At 37.5% G+C, this 19,909-nt stretch overlaps 2 protein-coding genes across 2 annotated transcripts in view; one reads left to right on the top strand and one right to left on the bottom strand.

Moving 5' to 3' along the window:
• Positions 1-8,135: 8,135 nt before the first annotated feature.
• Positions 8,136-13,675, bottom strand: LOC126483809 (cullin-1). The gene has a single exon (XM_050106993.1). It carries the CDS (start codon positions 13,305-13,307, stop codon positions 10,986-10,988), a length of 2,322 nt encoding a protein of 773 aa, XP_049962950.1. The 5' UTR covers positions 13,308-13,675; the 3' UTR covers positions 8,136-10,985.
• Positions 13,676-13,742: 67 nt separating this feature from the next.
• Positions 13,743-19,909, top strand: part of LOC126483823 (ceramide transfer protein) — a 203,827-nt gene continuing 197,660 nt past the window's right edge. Inside the window, exons 1-2 of the mRNA XM_050107021.1 lie at positions 13,743-14,109; positions 14,706-14,822. Of these exons, the coding sequence (XP_049962978.1) occupies positions 13,882-14,109; positions 14,706-14,822 (345 nt within the window). The 5' untranslated portion in view covers positions 13,743-13,881. The remainder of the gene's footprint in view (positions 14,110-14,705; positions 14,823-19,909) is intronic.

The raw sequence follows: 19,909 nt of genomic DNA, 5'->3' as shown, positions 1-19,909 counted from the left end.
AGTGCTAGATGTGACAAATCCCTGGATGGCTTTTAAGGGACGATTTTGAGTTGTTGGTGGTGGATCAAGTTGGGATCATACTTGGGACTGTTCGAAGTAGGGTTTAATGTCAGCTTTGCTGCTGGAAGATTTTGGAATTTCGTCGCCCTCCCAATCTCCGCATTATCCTTGTCAGACCTTATGCTCCTTCTGGCCTCATCTCCCTATCCTCTGGCTACCACCCCTGTGACCATCCCTGCTGCAAGTCTTGTCATATGCACCCTCCTACCACCACCTATTCAAGCCATGTAACTGGCAAAACATATACTATGAAAGGGAGAGCCACCAGTGAAACGACACATGTCATATACTAGCTGTTATCTAAACACTGTTCGGCCTTTTACATTGGCATGACTACCACCAAGTTATCAGTTTAGATGAATGGGCACAGGCAGAGGGTGTCTACCAACAACACACAATATCCTGTTGCAGAGCATGCTCTACAACATGACAGTCATGATCTCAGTGTCTCTGAATTCTTCCCCCAGACACCAGTTCTCAGAATTCTGCTGGTGGGAACTAGCACTACAACATGCTCTTGGTTCCCATCACTCTTCTGGCCTTAATTTACATTAATTCCTTTCCAGTTTTCAGTTTTTCTTCACAGTAACTACTCCTTTTCCACTTCATTTTAGTTTTCTGCATCTTTCATTTTATGACCTGTCTATTTTTCATCGTCCCCCTCCCCACCTCTGTTACGTACAATGCTATAAAATGCACTTAGCTTCTCACTCTTATTAACTCATGCACAATGTTTCAGTAGTAATCTCTGTCTTCCATATTACCATCTTCCACCTTGAAGTTTTCAGGTCTTCAAATCTTGCCTGGCGCATTCTCCAACAATCAGTCATTCCTTCTCATCCCATCTGGTAAGTCACTCCTGAAACAGGGTTCTGGGTGAATTTTCTGAGGTGTGACATTTTCCCTAAACTTCTCCAGTCCTTTTCCTCCACCCCTTTTCCTTCCTCTTTAACTCTTCTGCCACAAGGAGCCACTGGCTCTGAAAACTTGTAAAAGTTAAACTTTTTTTGTGTGTGTTTTCCTGCAGCTCTTCGGTGACTAGATGTTTTATCTATCTGTTTACACTATTTTGTATGTAATAACTTTTTTTCTGTACAAAGCAATAGCAAATATTGTTACTACAACACCAGAACAAAAAACAGCCTGCACATTGAATTGAAAAGTCTAAATCTGGTTTAAAAATGGGTTTATTACCCCAGCATTAATCTGTTCAATGCACTCCCACTGCATATCAAATCCCTTCATAAATAACTGCAGAAATCCAAACAAATTCTGAAGACTATATAACAGAGAAATCATTTTATACAGTTAATGGTTTTATGAGATGAAATGAATTCTACCACTGAACTTGGAATTGTTGTACAAATATTTTTAATTAATTTTGTTTATTGCCTGATCATTCTACAGCATAACACAATTTTCTGTTAATTGGATATATATTCTTAATTTGATATCTTATTTACATTATATCTTTTATTGTACTTACCTAAGTTACATCTAACCTCTGTGCGGTTTGACACATTCCTTATCATTGTGATTCATAAGGTACCTGGATCCATTGAGCATGGAATAAATAAATAATTTGGCAATGTTCGGATTTCATTTTAGCTTGTCTTCAATACAAATACAAATGCTTGTTTTTAATCATTTGCTCTATGAATTGAAATAGATGATATATGCTTCAATGGGCTTTCAATGGGCACATAATCAAAGAATCTTATAAATGAGTTTTGCATTCCTCTCTCTGCCAAAGCTAGTTTCACAAGTGGGAAGAGTAGATCATTTTTCCCTCTAGTATTGTATTTGTGAATATCTCTATAACTCTTAAACTGCAGTGGTCTGTTGACAACAAATTTCATGAGTTAATAAATGTTCTGTGAAGCTGTAATTTGTTATTGTGGTCTTCCATCCTAAAACTGGTTTTACACAAATCTCCATGCTAGTCTATTCTGTGCAAGCCTCTTCATCTGTGCTTAACTACTGCAATCTACAGGAAGACAAAAATTATGGAATCACCTAAAAACACAACATATTATCATGCATAATATGGTGCAGGAAAACTGTTGGCATTTGAAAGAGCTTCCAGTCATCTCAGAATGAATAAATACGAGTAGCAAGTTAGGGTAACAATGATACAGGTGGATAGCAATCACTCACTCTTTTCTCCAAAGCAGACCACAAAGGCTCAGTACTATTGAGATCTGGAGCCTGTGGTGGCCAGGGGAGATGCAATCCATCCTCCTGGTAACAAAACCAGTCCTGGAGGATGTGAGCTGTGTGAACAATGGCACTGTCATCTTGGAATACAGAATCACCATTGTACCATGGGATGGGCCTGGTCATACAAAATGGTTACATAATACTTCATAGCAATGCAGCCTTGCAGAGTAACTACAGGGCCCAAGGAATACCATGATATTACTGCCCAAATATTCACCATAACCCACCATATTCTGCTATTGGGGTGTAAACTCAACCAGAAGCTGGAAACAGAGTTAAAAAAGACTCATCTTACAAGTAACAATCTTCCATTGCTCCATAGTCCAGGTTTCACGGCTTCGACACCATGTTTTTTTTGTTAAGAGCATTTGCATCACTGACGATTGATTTTGGAATACCAGCTCACTGTGGAATTACCTGCTTAAAGAGCTCCCTTCATGTTGTTTTCATGCTAACAGTATTTGCAAATGTGACATCAGTTCTGCACTGACTTTCGCTACTGCCGCTGTCTTATTTTTTCGGTCACAATTCTCTTCAATGACAATTTGTGTTGTGACTTAGCAGACGATGACTTTTTTTTTGCATTCCCTAATGCAGTATAAACACTTTGGCTGGCATTGTTATGGAAGAGCACAACTGCCATTAGCAGTCAGATACAATTTTGGAACCTGCAGGCTTGGTTAACATCTGCATTTATGTTAAAGCATGCATTTCACATGGTGTTTCCATATTTCTGTCTATCCACTGCATATACATTTGACATCAGTGAATGAAAATATGCAGAATATGTTAACTTACCGATTTCTATATCCCCTAAGTTAGCAACTATTACGAAGGTAATAGTAGCTGAACTGAAACATTGTATGTCTACTGTAGGGTTTCTCCAATTTACCCTATTGTCATTATGCACATCAAAGAATGTAGAACTTTTTACCCTGTTTATTATTTTTGTTGGTAAACTATATTAATATTATGAGAGTCATTTTTGACAGTGCAAAGCTGAGTGAGCTACGTTTCTGTAAAATTTGAAGCTAGTCCATTTAAGCAAGAGCAAAATAGTTTTTGTTGATTCAATAAATTATGCAGCACCTTCACATGATAGAGTATATCATTTCTGAACAAAGCTAGTTAACATTTTAGCAAAAACACCATTTATTAATTTCCCTGAGCATGCTTCTTTGTGGGGCTTGACAGCAACACTTATGCCATTTGCAAAAACGACTAATTTTGACTTCCAATTTTTGACAATATAATGTGACTGGATAGATTAAAAAACTACTCACCAAGTAGCAGTAGGACTACACACACATAAAAAAAAGAAGTTTTACTTATGCAAGCTTTGAGCCAGTGGCTCCTTCTTCTGGCAGAAAGGTTGAAGGGGAAGGAAGTGGGGTAAAGGGAAAGAAACTAGAGAGGTTTAGGAAAAGGGGTTAGAGTTGGAAAAGTCATACAGCACCCTCGGTCACAGGAGACTTACAGTATGGGATGAGAAGGGAAAGATTGATTGTTGGGGACTGCACTGCATGATAACTAAAAACATGAGAGCTTAAAGGTGGAAGACAGGATAATGTCCAACACAGGGATTACTACTAAAACATTGTGCATGAGTTAGTAAAAGTGAAAAGCTAAGTGCGTTATATGTAACAGAGGTGGAAGGGGGATGGCGAAAAATAGACAGACCAGAAAATGAAAGATGTAGAAAATTAAAACAGAGTGAAGAAAGGAGTAGTTACTGTGTAGAAATGCTGAGACGGAAGGAATTAATGAAAATTAAGGCCAGTTGGGTGTCGAGAACCAAGGATATGATGTAGCGCTAACTCCCACCTGTGAAGTTCTGAGAAACTAGTGTCTGGGGGTGGTGAAACAGGCACCTAGGTCATGACTGTCATGTTATAGAGCATGCTCTGCAATAAGATATTGTGTGTTGCTGGTATACACCCGCTGCCTCTGTCCGGTCATCCTAACTGATAAGTTGGTGGTAGTCACGCCAATATAAAATACTGAACAGTGTTTACATAACAGCTGATATATGACGTGTCATTTCACAGGTGCTCTCTCTATGATAGTGTGTGTTTTGACAGTTACAGGGCCGCCATAGTGGTGGTAAGTGCATAAGTCAAATCTTGCGGTGGGTACAGTCACAGGGGTAGGAACCATAGGGTGTGACAATGGGTGCAAAAGGAGCATTGGATCTGAGAAGGATGTTGCTAGGATTGGGAGGGTGATGAAACACTATTCTAGGTGTGGTTGGCAAACTCTCAGACAGAATGGATCTCATTTCAGGGCATGATTTTAGGAAGTCATGGCGTTGACGAAGTAGATGAGTAATACATTCACAACCAGGATAACACTGAGTGGCAAGTGATGTGCCCCAAAGTTGTTTTTTGGAGGGATCAGCAGTACCAGCCTATGGCTCCTACCCCTGTGACCGTCCCCACATCAAGATTTGCCTTGTGCACCCTCCTACCACCACATACACGAGACCAGTAGCTAGCAAAACATATACTATCAAAGAGAGAGAGCCACCAGTGAAACGACATGTCATAAACCAGCTGTTACGTAAACACTGTTCAGCCTCATGACTACCACCAAGTTATGAGTTAAGGATGAATGGGAACAGGCAGAGGGTGTACACAGGGAACACGGAATAACCTGTTGCAGAGCATGCTCTACAACATGACAGTTGTGACCTTGGTTCCTGTTTCAAGAGACACACCATCTGGATTCTTCCCCAAGACACCAGTATCTCAGAACCCAGCAGGTGGGAACTAGCACGACAACATGTCCTTGGTTCTTGACACGCACCTGGCCTTAGTTTACATTAATTTCTTCTGCATTTCTTCAGAGCAGCTTCTCGTTTCTTCACTCCGTTTTAGTTTTCAACAACTTTCATTTTCTAACATGCTATTTTTCGCCTCCCCTTTCCCACTTGTTACATACAATGCATTTAGCTTTTTGCTCTTATTAACTCGTACATGAGGTTTTAGCAGTAATCTCTGTCTTGTATATTACCCTGTCTTCCACCTTTAAGCTCTCAGATTTTCAAATCTTGTTCGGTGCAGCCCCCAACAGTCAGTCTTGAACTTTGTGTGCAACATTCATTGTGATTTGTTTCTATTACTCAGTTATCCTAAACATAATTTTCTGCATCTTGTGTCTTACACAGAACTAACCCAGGAATTTGCTGGACCATGTATCCCACATAAGCTTAATTTTTCAAATAGAATATTATGACTCACTCAGTCAAATGCCATTGATACATCACAGAAGATCCCAACTGGTGATATTTTATAATTTGAAAATTTTATTATGTGCTCAGTAAAGATATACACAGATTTTATAATAGAACAGCCCTTTTGAAATCCAAACTGTGTTTGATTAAGTATCCATTTACTACTCAGATGTGAGAACCACTGAGTTCATTATCATCTCAAAATTTTTGCAAATGATATCAGAAGTAAGACTGGCCAGTGTATACATCTGTGGAGTCGCCTTTCTTATAGAGCGGCCTAATAACTGATAATTTTAATGTGTCTGGAAAAAAAATAATCAGAACTAACGATGTATTACATATGTGACAAAAAATAAATTAAACAGCGACAACCATTTACTTTCTCATTGGAGATTTCATAAACTGTACAGAAACTTTTCCTTTTTAGGTTTATGTTGATCTTATTTCCAACGGGGATGAGTGACAAATATCCATTACACTAAATCTCCCCTAATTTGATTCTTCAGAGTACTGGTTTGCTACCACTTCTGAAATGGTCTCACATCTTTTTTAAAATGAAATCAATAAAAATAACTGCTGCACTTACTCTTCTACAATGTTCCCATTCTATTGATTAGAAATAGTTTCATCTTCTAAGGCTACTAACCTAGACTCTCTTTAAACAATATTCCATTTGAATGTCTTTTACTGTTTGACATCCCAATTCCTAACAAGATATGCATATTTCAATCCCTTTACTATTTTTCATAAAATGTTGCAACACTGTTTATAACATGAAAGTACTTAAGGATTCTTACTTGTTCCGGATATTTTGACAATTTCCCATTTTTGATCTGTGAGGCACTTAAATGCCTGTACTGATCCAAGGTTTCATATAAGACTTCCTATTAATGAATTTTTTAAAAGAACGGGCGGGGGTGTTGCTTACAAACTAATAAGAAAATGTTGAATTTAGAGCCGGCTTTAGGCTCTATTTTATCATTAATGACCCTGACTGCTGTCACTGAATGATTCTGAACTGCATACATAGTTATGTACTATGACTAAGGGTTTATCATAATCTAACATTCCACTTACTACAGGACAGGTAGGTGTTTAACTTCTGCTTATTTACAAATACATTATCAATGTTCTACATATTGAGCTAGTTAAGGACGAGAATTTATAAATGATACTAAACTGTATGTTGCTAATAACAACTCAAAAGGCATCAACATTTTTCATGGATATTTCTCAGTTTCGCAGCGAGGACATGTATACTTTAACAATCACAAATGCTATATTGTTCAATATTAACTCACAAGCAAATGCTTAATGTATTTTGGCCTGTACACAATCTACTTGTTTTTATATTTTTGAATTTATGTTTTAATGAAAGTGACGACACTTTGTAATCTTAAGTTCTTGGATCTCTAAGAATGAAGTAGTGTTTGGGAGACCATATCTATGGGCTCAGCTTTTGGTATCTGTTCTTATCTTGCATTCAAATGTAGGAAAAGTCATTAAACTTGGTGGACAATTATTTCAATGTGCCATTTTTTTATGCCACTGCCATGGTCTATAGAATTAATTTTATATATGTGGCAATGTCTTTTTCTTTATTAATAAAGTTCCAAATTGCTATGTTTTGTCACCTCTCACAAACACACAAGACTGGAAGATTTTACAGCACTGAAAGCAGTTGGGTCCAAACAAAAGTTGACAGCTGTTGCCTATGCACTTGCCCCTGTTGAATGTAAATGCTTTTTGACTAGAAATGAAGTGAAGAGGTTCTGCTTGTGCATCAGCCAGCACAAATCTTCCACGTGTAAAAAGCCAAAGTCCTTTACAGTGTTTGCAACAAATGCACTATGAACTATGTGACATTTACAAGCCTTCAACTACAAGCAAGGGAAATGTAAGACAATATTTTCACACATTTAGAGTAGGCTGCACTAATCCTCATGACTGGGAGACGAGTGATATTCGGTAACCATTACTGATATTGATTATGAAAGAGGGTTCTTGTACCAATGTGAACCCTCAGCAGCAAGCCAACAAACTATTCATAAAGCCATTAAATTAAAGAACAATCTGCATAAAAAATCAAGCCAATTGTGTTTTGAGAGCAGAGAGATGTGGTCTTGCCAGAATTACAGAAACCAGCAACATGAATAGCATCTGAGGAGAACTAGTAAACATACGCCATGGCAACATGGGAAACCTCTCTCTACCTCTAATGATTCACGACAATGCATGCTCACAGACTGTCACTCATGATACATATGTGATCCAAACTTCGGGAACTTTTGAGGAGTAAGACCTTCTGAAAATTTCAGTTCTGTATTGGCTGAAACCCTAAACAGAATCATAAGCAAAGGTAAAAAAGACTTGTTCCATGAGGGTAAATGCTTTCAGAATAATCGTACCTATGCAGAAAAATGGACAGAGAATGTTTATCCCTTAACAGTTTTTTGATCTGTGTTCTTTTTAGACCAATCAGGTCTTAATTTTGAAAGGAGTCTCAAGTAGTGGACAGGGTCACCAAGAACTGAGAGACAAGATTACACACATTGCGGAAAAAAGAAGCATACAAAAGATATAAAGATTTAAGGTAGTACAATAATAAGAAATTGCATTCACATTGAAACAGGTTAAAAGTGAATTTATTTCTGTATGAACTTTCAATACTCTATGGTGTAGGTGCATATACAAGTCTACACTACAAGGCTTCTTGCGAGAGTTTTTAACAGAATAACGTTTAGACTGATTTCAGATGTAAAGAACATTTTGTGGACTGAATGATGCTATGTCAATTATATCCACAAGCCAGTCAAGAGACCACCAAATCTTCTACAAATACAAGAAACATTCACTACAAAATTGGCAAGGCGATCAATCACTTTTGTTTTATCTGACATTAAATTCAGTGGAGGCAAAGCATTTCTCACTTAAATTGATGAAATAACACAAACTGGACCTTCAAATAAAGCTATTGCTGTTTGCCTAAACAAATTTGTGAACACTATTCAAATATAAACTCTGGTGGTGATGACTCTCTTTGATAGCAGTCAAGCAAAGTGCTATATCCCATCAATTTATGAAGGAAGAGATGTACAGTACATAAAGAGTGAATACATATATATTCAATTTGTCTAAAACATGTTTGGATTTTTATAAATTTTTAGCTCCCAAACATTTATTTGATCACATCATGAGTACATAAACTTACACAGTTCAACATAAGTGCTGAAAGGCAAAGAATTACATGTCTTTCATGTTTCAGTTTAGTATTAACACTATAACATTTACTTGAAAGAATAATAGAAATAAAGGGACATATCCGAGGACGTTGGAATTCCATTTTATCAGAAAGGTCAATATTTAAATGACGTACATCTTACGACCATTTACAGACAATGCATATGTCCTCATTCTATTTAACCTGTAATCCTAAACTAAGCTATCACAGTGAATCATGTACAGGCTGTGATATGGTGTATCAGACCAGACAACAGATTCTTTTGCATAACAATAACAAGACTTTTATGTAAAGAAGGAAACGTTTATAAGGATATTTCTGCAGAATTTACAATTCTTATTGTATATATTGCTGGTGTTAACTGAGGAAGGTTTTTGAGAAGGCGGTTCACGTAATAAGCTTTGAGTGTAATATGGAGAAAGAGGATTAGAGGAAACACATTAAAAACAAAGAGAATGATTTTCCAACACATAAGATAATTATTTGATAGCAAATACAAAATTATTTGTTTACAGTGATACGTGTATGGAAACATGTGAAACTCTAATTAAATGAATAGTTGTGTTATTACCAGTTTTTAAAGCAACATAAGCAAAATGACTTGTGCAGTAAAGAATAGGTGAAATGATGATAAACTAGATTAAGTATTGGAGAGAAACTAATTCCAGTAGCTTGACAAAGCACAGACCATCATCGTAATTACATAAAATACATGCAGAGCCACTGAAAGTTTCTCTCTTAGGCTACAAAGAATTATGAGGCGTACAACAGAACCATTTGGTCGGCATCTCAAACGTACCATACACAATATAGCAAGCTGAGCAGGAAGATGAACCTTATTGAAAATACAAGAGAGATCGCAAGCGGATTTCTTCTGTACTTGCATTTCTGTTACAGGTGTTAAAATGGCAAACACTTTCCCACTGCAAAACAGAAAAGTCAGCCTAAAAAGTAACACAATTTGTAATGGCATACTACATTATGGCAGCAAGCTGCACCAAAACAAATGACAATCACAGATAAATTTGTTAAAAAAATTATTGTGAATTTGATTTCTTGGCTAATTTATTTTCACATAAAGACACAATTTGTTTTTTGTTGCACACATTTATGCAAATGGAGCCACAACATTTATTTATAATGTCTAACAAACACTTAAATACATTTGTGTGTACCAAGTACAGAACACTCACCTATTAATAGGGCAATAAACCAGAAAAATATCACTCATACAGCCAATCAGAATTACATGTTCTTGATTCCACGTCCCAAGAAATTGTTGTCACACATTACTTTTCAGGCAGAAGCATATTATTCTTAATCAGCTATAAAATATATGGATGGAAAACGCCATCCCCATTTGAACTGAAATCAAGCAAGGGAAACAGCAACAGCCAACAACATCATACAGGGATATGGGGAACTTTAAGAATTTTAGTCTTCACATTGAGAGAACCATTACAAGCACTAGATAAAAAGAGCTGCATGTTGATTTACTTATTTCAAAAGTTTTTAGGCCTATGCAATGAAAAGTCACATAGTGTGTAAAATATTTTTATGCTAACAAAATAATTCTTATTCAAATGGACTGTGTGTTTTGCAGGCATCACATTTATTTTGTAGCTACACATTCACAACAGCAAAAAGTAGTTATTGTTATATGGACAATAAGCACAGATACCACAAAATTCCACATTTATTTAACTTAATTATTCTTATACGTTACGTTTAAGATCTTGCACGTCAGCAAAACATGAACGATATGCACAGTAGACACAAAGTAATTTTTTTAGGGTACAGGTGAAGCAGTAACTGTAAATTGGGTTCACAATACAACTTCGACATCACATTTTATTCACTACATAGGGGGGCTACAACATTTTGAATGTAGTATAGCACACTTATTTACAATTCTACAGGATAATAAAAAATAATGATTAAGACTCGGAAACAAAAATACACATTCTCACACAAACTGACAGTTTGAAATGTGGAACTTTTAATTATAATGGTAAAAAAAGTAATGCACCATGCTTCTATAAAATGAAAACCAACAGAGGAATGGAAAGAGATTAAGTATATTTCTTACTTTCACTTTCTACAAGTAGAATTGTGGTCATGACAATTTTATAGTTAACAGTGTCTCAGACAAACATTAAGTTTTGCACATAATACGCCTCCATATCAAATGCACAATGAGAGAACACTTCATTATGAATGGTTGCTCAGTAATCAAGCAAGATAACTGTAAGTGTCCTTCTGGCTCTCCGTTCTTTCCAAGTATTCCTTCTCAATCAGTATGTCAATACACTTCTTAATAATATGAACTCTGGGCTTAAATCTTGATGACAGCTGGTTGAGAACTTCTGCCACAAGTTGCTGATGCTTCAGGACTTTCCTCATTTTCATTATTCGGACAATTGCTGCTTGTATTAATAATTTACGGTCTTCTTCTATGTGTTTGTGTGTGGTCTCTTGTTCTACTTTCAATTCAGTCTTCATAGGTATGTTGATATTAACTCGCAGTTTCTTGTTTTTATAACCCGAAAACAAGGAGATAACAGAGCTTGGCTGCAATTCACTTTCATCATCATCCGACTGTAACAGCTTTGCTTTCAAGAGTATCTGAACAACTTGGATCAGAAAATCAAGCTTAATTTGAGTAGATTCATGAAGCTGCTGCAATACCCATACTTCACTTACATTAAACTGCAGTAAAACTGCCATCTGAAAAGTTGAGGCTTGAAGTGTGTATCTGTTTCGGAAACAGTTTGTAACGAGCTCTCCTTTTGACATGTTGTACAACCAGCTAAGTTTTCTCCCACTGTGCTGACTGCTGTAGAATGTTGCAAAGCGATGAACACTACGTTCCAATTCTGATGGCAAAGAAAATGTGAATGACTGCTGGAATGGCCAGGAACCAGACGAAAGAACTTGAATACTGAAATCTATGTCCAGGGGTTCATATGAATTAGCCAAATGCTTTCTGAAGGTCTCATTCAAGTCTTTTGATACACCAATGTCCTGAAACATTCTCTGTAATTTTGAAGTGTACTCAAATCCACATGCTTGCTTTAGTTTAGATATCATCGATGCTTCAGCATCATCACTAGCAGACATATGCTGTACAAGACGTTTTGCCAGCATTTTACTATAAAATTTTTGGAAAACATCTTTATCTTCTATATACTTGAATACTACCATGACTTGATTCAGAGTATCTTCAAGCTCTGCCTCTTCGGGATTTTTACTGCTCTTTTTTAGCAACAAATCACAATACTTAGCAAGTAGTTCAGGCGACTTTGATGAACTGTTTGCCTGACGAGTGACAGCATTGCTATTAATGAATCTCCCACATGCCTTGTCAAGGGCAGCAACAAATCCAGAATCATTATTAAAAGCTGTCAAAACCAGGGCATTGTACTTCTTATGTACTTCCAGTATAGTGTTGACATAAACTTTAGGATCACTGTTAGCCATTTCACCACATTTATCAATAGCGGCAAGGCCTTGGTTTACAATATAAATTTCAAGCAAGTTACGTAATTCACCAAGACCATCTGAAATCCGTGCCACCAATTGATACATTCTTCCAAGATCTTCGTTTTTGTCAGCATCAAGCAGATTCTGAAATTCTGCATGGAATATTTCTAAATGTTTCTGAATCAGTACTCTTTCACAAGTCTTGGCTAATCTCTCCAATGTTGTTTCATGAAGGTACACTTGTACCCTTCTTTGTTCTTCTAGAAGACGCTGCTCTGCCTTTTTCATGTACTCTGTAACTGGATTCTGGCGCAAAAATTCGGTACTTTCGTGGGTATAAAATCTTTCTGTATCTTCCAAAAATACATCTTCGAAAGAATTCATGTAGACTGACAAATTTCGCCCCTTAGCATTTGGATCTTCTTCATTGAGGCCCAATTCAACATAGCAGTTTATAACGCCACTCACAAGTCTTGTGTTAATTGTCTCACCACTGCGTTCCCTTTCTATAAATTTCAAAACTGCATTTGTCACTTGCTTATTCAGCTGCTTAAATAAATTATCTCTCCAGGTTACTAATGCCAATTGATACACTTCATACACACCCTTACGACCTTCTTCGTATTCTCGTCGAACCCAGTGCCTATTCAGATATGAACAAACTCCATTTAGCACCTTTGAACTGAATTGATAGTCTTCCCACTGTTTCGTGTAAAACTGGAGTACATCTTCATCCATGAGATCTATACCATCCATTTTCATCTTTTTGAGTAAATTGACAAGATAATTTCTTAGAAATTCTCTGAGTCTTTTATACAGCTCCAGACCCACAAGCTGTGCACCACCACTTGATACTTGTCCTTTCTTTGGCTTGTTTGTTGGGCGACTAACTTGCTGATGAACGCTTGTACAGTAATCGTACACATGGGTGTATAATTCCATGTATCGAGGTTTTGGCATACCTTGGCGATTATAAACTTGTTCGATGCCATCCTTCAGATCATCCCAGATTTGGTCGAGGTCAATCTGCTTCAGGCCTGAAGGGTTGCCATGGCTTTTATGAGCTGACATCTTACACACAGGATAAGCGAAGAGTTACTCAAGTTATTACAGGGAATACATTAAAATCTACGATTTGCATTCATTCTGGTAACCCGCTGTTGCTCAGTCATTACACATTATGATATGTGGATCAGGAAGTTTGTAAACTTGCGTCGGGTCCAAGATGTAATCACCACATAACGTCCAGCTCTTTAACCGTATAAAACTTCGTAACAACTCACTAGTACATTTATTCTGTTCCAAATGCAAAAGCAATTTTCTTAGCAGTTGCTTCTTCCTTGGAGGAGCGAACTACACACGTTTGTACTAAACAAAAAATCTATTCTTCTTGCATCGTACTGTTAACCTCAACCACCACCATCACTGTGTGCAAGTAACCAAAGATGATAACAGCTGTGCACTGGTCCAAAGAACTTAAACCGTCACACATCTGTCGTAAGCCGAGTGTGTAACTTGTGTTTTTGTGTCAGGTGTTTGGGGTTGATTGGGTATCTTCAGTGATAAAAAAAGATAAAAGACTGGGACATGTCTTCTGTATGACACCAGTTTTTGGTTTTCTTAATCTTCATTCTGTAATTCAAAAATGACGGATGATCACGCGCTAGTATTTAGTGATGATGAAGATGATTCCGACAATGGATATAACCACCCCGAAATGCAAGGTGTCCTTAGCAAATGGACCAACTACATTCATGGATGGCAAAGCAGATTTATCGTTTTGAAGGATGGCACGCTCTCATACTACAAATCAGAACAAGATACAGGCTTCGGATGTCGAGGGGCTATTAGCATTTACAAGGCGACAGTTAAGGTTAGCTTTGTGAATTGTTGCACGAAGTACTTTTCAGTCTGTTTCGTTTTGTCATTCACTGTTGTTGTATTCGAAACATTTCTTTTGTCGATACAACTGCGGACAGCACCGAAAATTAGGATAATTTTGTGTACACATGAATTAAAATCCAGCGTAAAAACAGAGTGCAAGATTTTCACAACGTTTCTGGTGATAAATGTTTTGCAAGGCTTAGTTTAATCACTCACTACCAAGGAGGTAGGTAAGATACTGAAAGGTCATTACCGATGAACTGCGAAAAAGTGACTAATTTGTGAGGTGGTGGTTCATCAAATCTATGTCGTTTCCTTCCAAAAAATATTAATATGCTACACATTGTGGAAAAGATAAATGTATCTGAACTTTCATAATAGGACGTGGACATTCTTGTTCTTATGTTTAGTATTATAATATCTGCTCATCTGTGTGATTTTCTTCTGTTATTAATGTTCTCATCTAGTTACGAGAAATCTTGGAGTGGTGAAGTCATGTTGTTGCCTGTTATTGCTAGTCGTTTTAATATTTGTTTTGAAACTTTCATGTTGAGTGTATTACAAAACACCAAAATCCTTTTTCAGCCGCATGAATTTGATGAATGCAGATTTGATGTTTCCGTTAATGACTGTGTGTGGTATCTGAGAGCTGACAACCCCGAAGAAAAACAACAATGGGTTGAAGTTCTGGAAGCGCACAAGGTAAGGCAGAACTCTACTTAGTATATAGAAATGGTACTTTGATAATAATTAAAATCTCTTTGTTTGAGTGCCCCATATTGTAATGTACGGTATGTTGCTTATGATACAAGTTCTCAATGGTCGTATATCTGAACTTTTTCTGTTGCACGTAACTAGTTGGTTAGAAAGAGGGTGCTATTGAAAATAATTACAGAAATTGGCAAATTATATGCTAGCTTATCACAGAAGCAAACGTTTGTTCGATATGGTCCAGTGAGTCTCCACATATTTACAGTCAGTGATAAAGTGGTTTGAACTGTGTACTGTAAATAAAAGGACACAGCACAGTTGATTGGTCCATTACCCTAGTTTTTCATGTCCACAGCCTATATATCACCATTTCACCTCTGACAGGTAACACTGTTCATGTTGCTCAGAATTAAACTACATAATTTCTTATTAGTGGGAAAAGCTTTACTTATTCTCTGAATTTTCTACTACAAACCAGTTGCAAACAATGATTTTGCTCTGTTGCACTACAGAAAGATATTTGGTGCAAAGAACTACATTTTTAAATGAGAGAAGTTTGATGACAGTTCAGATGTTTTTAATCATAACATGATATCATTGAACTTGTGCAGTTATTAGACTCGTATTTCTCTCTTCCAGTCAGTGATATTACACACAGCATCCAGGAGCATGAGCTCCAAGCAAATGCTAAAAATTTGTTAGTGAGAGGGATCTGTTTCTGGGTTGAAACTTTTAGTCTAGCTCAGCCATAAGGCACTCATACTTTGATGACAGTTGGAAGAATTGTATTATTGGCAATTACGGTAGGTGTTCAGTTTAGAGTTCTATTCCAGCACTATTTCACATAGTAAATACCATGCTTACAGTTGCCATTTCAGTGTTGTCTCTTGAATGCCTCTAATGAGTAGTACTGTTAAAGGTAACCCATATCGAAGACAAAAGATGAAACTTAGAAAATAGGAAGTGGTGTTTGCAGAGTATTTATTTAACAGTGTGTTCTTATTTAGCTGTTCCTTTTGTTAATTAAGTCACTGTTCACAAAGAAACAGAATTCATGAATTTCACATAGCCCACATGTGAAGTATCCATTATTGATTTATAATGAGTGGTGTTGACTTTCAGTGAAAACAAACACAATTTCTAACAGTTTTCAAGATTAGAAATGATTATGCACCTACAGAGTACTGAGATTCATTTTCTTAACTGCAAATATATTAAATATCTTGGAGCGTTGATAGCCTACTCTTGCTTAGAGTTATTTTTAATTCTTATGAAGATGGGTCACAACAAACTGTATTATTAGGAGGACTGTTAGGTCAAGAGCAGACTAATCGTTTGTTGATTTTGATCTGTAATGACAATCTTCATTTCAGTCAGAATCACCCATTTTTCTTTTAATAACAATAAATGCCATTCACCCATTTTGATGTATCGTATTTTGTCGGTATGATGCCTTGGAATAAATTTTAGTTCCAGAATACCTTTTTAGTTAATTTTTAGCTAACTGTACGTGAATTACACATAGCCCACATGTGAATTATTCAGTAGGCCCTACTGATTTATAATGCTGAGTGGTGACCATATCAATGGGCCATATCTACTGCCAAACAGATTAACAGGATCGATCTACCTCATATTTATTAGAGACTTTCCCCTACATCAGTGCAGAGCCTACATTGGCATTGCTGAGCCTCACACACGAGCCAATACGTGTCGTCGTCTTTGAACTGTTTCAGTTGCTCCATGGACTTGAGCAATAAGATTCTCCACTTACAGGTGTGCCATACAGTACTCTCTTCATACTGCCCCACAGAAAATAGTTGAGAGGTGTCAAATTTGGCAATTGTATTGTTTGTGGACCTGATCCACCCCTAATAATTCATTATTTGGGATATGTGAAGTTGAGGTGAGTCTGCACATTGACATCAAAGTGTGATGGAGCTCCATCATGTTGCAACCATGTGCACATCAGAACATTCATTGGCAATACATCCAATAGAGTGGGACAAAGTCTCTAATAAATGTGAGGTAGATCGATCCTGCTAATCCGTTTGCCAGTAGATATGGCCCATTGATATGGTCACCAATTATCCAAGTCCATGTGTTAATTGTTGATATTCGTCCACCCAAACATGCATATTATGCAAGTTTAATATGCCATTTGTAGTCGGTGTGCATTCATCCATGACTAACACCAAGCCCAGGAATTGTGGCTGGAATATGCAGTGCTGCAAATACCACTTCAGAAAATGTACCCATCATGAGCAGTCCTCTTCCTGTAATGCCTGGACCTTCTGCAGATGTTATGGATGGAACTGGTGTTGATGGAGCTGGTGTTCATGGATAACACACAACTCACTACACAGCACTTTTATCTGTGTGCCATGTCTATGACAACTGCCAAGTGGTGGTGGCTGGGGCCTTTTCGAACATTTTCAGCACATCCTCCTCCAACTGTAGTGTTTAGAGTTCGAGCTGAATGGGGCAAGTACCAGGCACAAAGTGCTACTACTTCATTGGACAATGGACACACTGGAAATATCCACGTACAACTTTCTGACTTCTCCGAGGCGTGTCTCGATGGCCGTGAATGTGGAATGGTGTGTGGTACATCTTCTTGGAAAACATTCCATCTACAATCTTGCAGTGCCTCTCCCATTGCAACCCACTGTGCGATATGCAAGCACGATGACTGTACTTTCTGCAGCTATGTACTGGTACGTGTTGCACTGCTGTCAACAATGTTACTGCACTGGCAAACCACAAAATGTCCACAATAGAATGCACACAAGGCAGATCTGAATGCGTTTATTATACATTCAGGATGATAGTCTGATGACAATTTATTCATGATCATTGACTAGATTTAAAGAAATAAATTCTGTACTTCCTGGATCAGTACCTTTATGTGTTGCTACGTCATAGCTTGTAATCAAAATTCTCAGTCATTTACAAGAGTGATAAGACGTCAACAACCGGAAAAGACACATGTACCCATGCTCTTATTATTTTGATTCAGAATGTCCCTTGCACGTAATCTCTTCTGCTATGTCAACTGGCAGCAGTGGTAGCACACATCATGGAGAAATAGTATTTCAAATAATACATACATTTCTTGTCTGCATTTTATTCTCATGTATGCTTTGAAATTGGTTGTTGATGCACGTTTCTTTTTTTACCTCCTTTTTACATTAAACTGGTTAATTCATTTTTGTGGTATAGCACTCTGTAGATAACTATTTTATTTATTCATTTATTTTTTTACATTATCTAAACTCGAGTAACTTGTTGTATCCGCAGAAAACTAAAACACAGTATTTGCAGAAGAATGGAAAGACTTGGTAAAACCAACCACAGGGAAGTTCAATTTGGGTTCCAGAGAAGTGTAGGAACATGTGAGGCAGAGCTGTGTGGTTCTACAACTTATTTTGGAATGTAGATTGAAGAAACGAAAACCAGTGTCTACAGCATTTGTAGATATAGAGAAAGTTTTTGACTGTGTTGAGTGGAACACTTTTCACATTTCTGAAGGTGGTGGTTCTTACGGTCTTTAGTCCAAAGATTGGTTTGATGCAACTCTCCATGCTACTCTATCCTGTGAAAGATTCTTTATCTCTGACTAACTAATGCAACCTACATCCTTCTAAATCTGCTTAGTGTATTCGTCCCTTGGTCTCCCCGTACGATTTTTACCATCCACGCTTCCCTCCAATACTAAATTGGTGATCCCTCGATCCCATCTTCTAGTCAAGTTGTGCCACAACCTCCTTTGCTCCCCAACTCTATTTAGTACTTCCTCATTAGTTACGTGATCTACCCATCTAATCTTCAGTATTCTTCTGTAGCACCACATTTCGAAAGCTTCTATTCTCTTCTTGTCCAAACTATTTATCGTCCACGTTTCACTTCCATACATGGCTACACTCCATACAAATACTTTCAGAAACGACTTCCTGACACTTAAATCTATACTCAATGTTGATCAATTTCTCTTCTCCAGAATCGCTTTCCTTGCCATTGCCAGTCTACATTTTATATCCTCTCTACTTCGACCATCATCAGTTATTTTGCTCCCCAACTAGCAAAACTCCTTTACTACTTTAAGTGCCTCATTTCCTAATCCAATTCCCTCGGCATCACCCGACTTAATTCGACTACATTCCACTATCCTCATTTTGCTTTTGTTGTTGATCATCTTATACCCTCCTTTCAAGACACTATCCATTCCGCTCAACAGCTGTTCCAAGTCCTTTGCTGTCTCTGACAGAATTACAATGTCATTGGCGAACCTGAAAGTTTTTATTAATTCTCCATGGATTTTAATACCTACTCTGAATTTTTTGTTGTTTCCTTTACTGCTTGCTCAATATACAGATTGAATAACATCGGGGAGAGGCTACAACCCTGTCTCACTCCTTTCCCAACCACTGCTTCCCTTTCATGCCCCTCGACTCTTATAACTGCCATCTGCTTTCTGTACAAATTGTAAAAAGCCTTTCGCTCCCTGTATTTTCCCCCTGCCACCTTCAGAATTTGAGAGAGAGTATTCCAGTCAACATTGTCAAAAGCTTTCTCTAAGTCTACAAATGCTAGATACGTAGGTTTGCCTTTCCTTAATCTATTTTCTAAGATAAGTCGTAGGGTCAGTATTGCCTCACGTGTTCCAATATTTCTACGGAATCCAAACTGACCTTCCCCGAGATCAGCTTCTACCAGTTTTTCCATTCGTCTGTAAAGAATTCACGTTAGTATTTTGCAGCTGTGACTTATTAAACTGATAGTTCGGTAATTTTCACATCTGTCAACACGTGCTTTCTTTGGGATTGGAATTATTATATTCTTCTTGAAGTCTGAGGGAATTTCGCCTTTCTCATACATCTTGCTCACCAGATGGTAGTGTTTTGTCAGGACTGGCTCTCCCAAGGCTGTCAGTAGTCCTAATGGAATGTTGTCTACTCCCGGGGCCTTGTTTAGGCTTAGGTCTTTCAGTGCTCTGTCATGCTCTTCACGCAGTATCGTATCTCCCATTCCATCTTCATCTACATCCTCTTCCATTTCCATAATACTGTCCTCAAGTG

Source organism: Schistocerca serialis, chromosome 6 (genome assembly GCF_023864345.2).
Source record: "Schistocerca serialis cubense isolate TAMUIC-IGC-003099 chromosome 6, iqSchSeri2.2, whole genome shotgun sequence".
Taxonomy (NCBI): domain Eukaryota; kingdom Metazoa; phylum Arthropoda; class Insecta; order Orthoptera; family Acrididae; genus Schistocerca; species Schistocerca serialis.
This window is presented reverse-complemented; position numbering and strand designations above follow the sequence as displayed.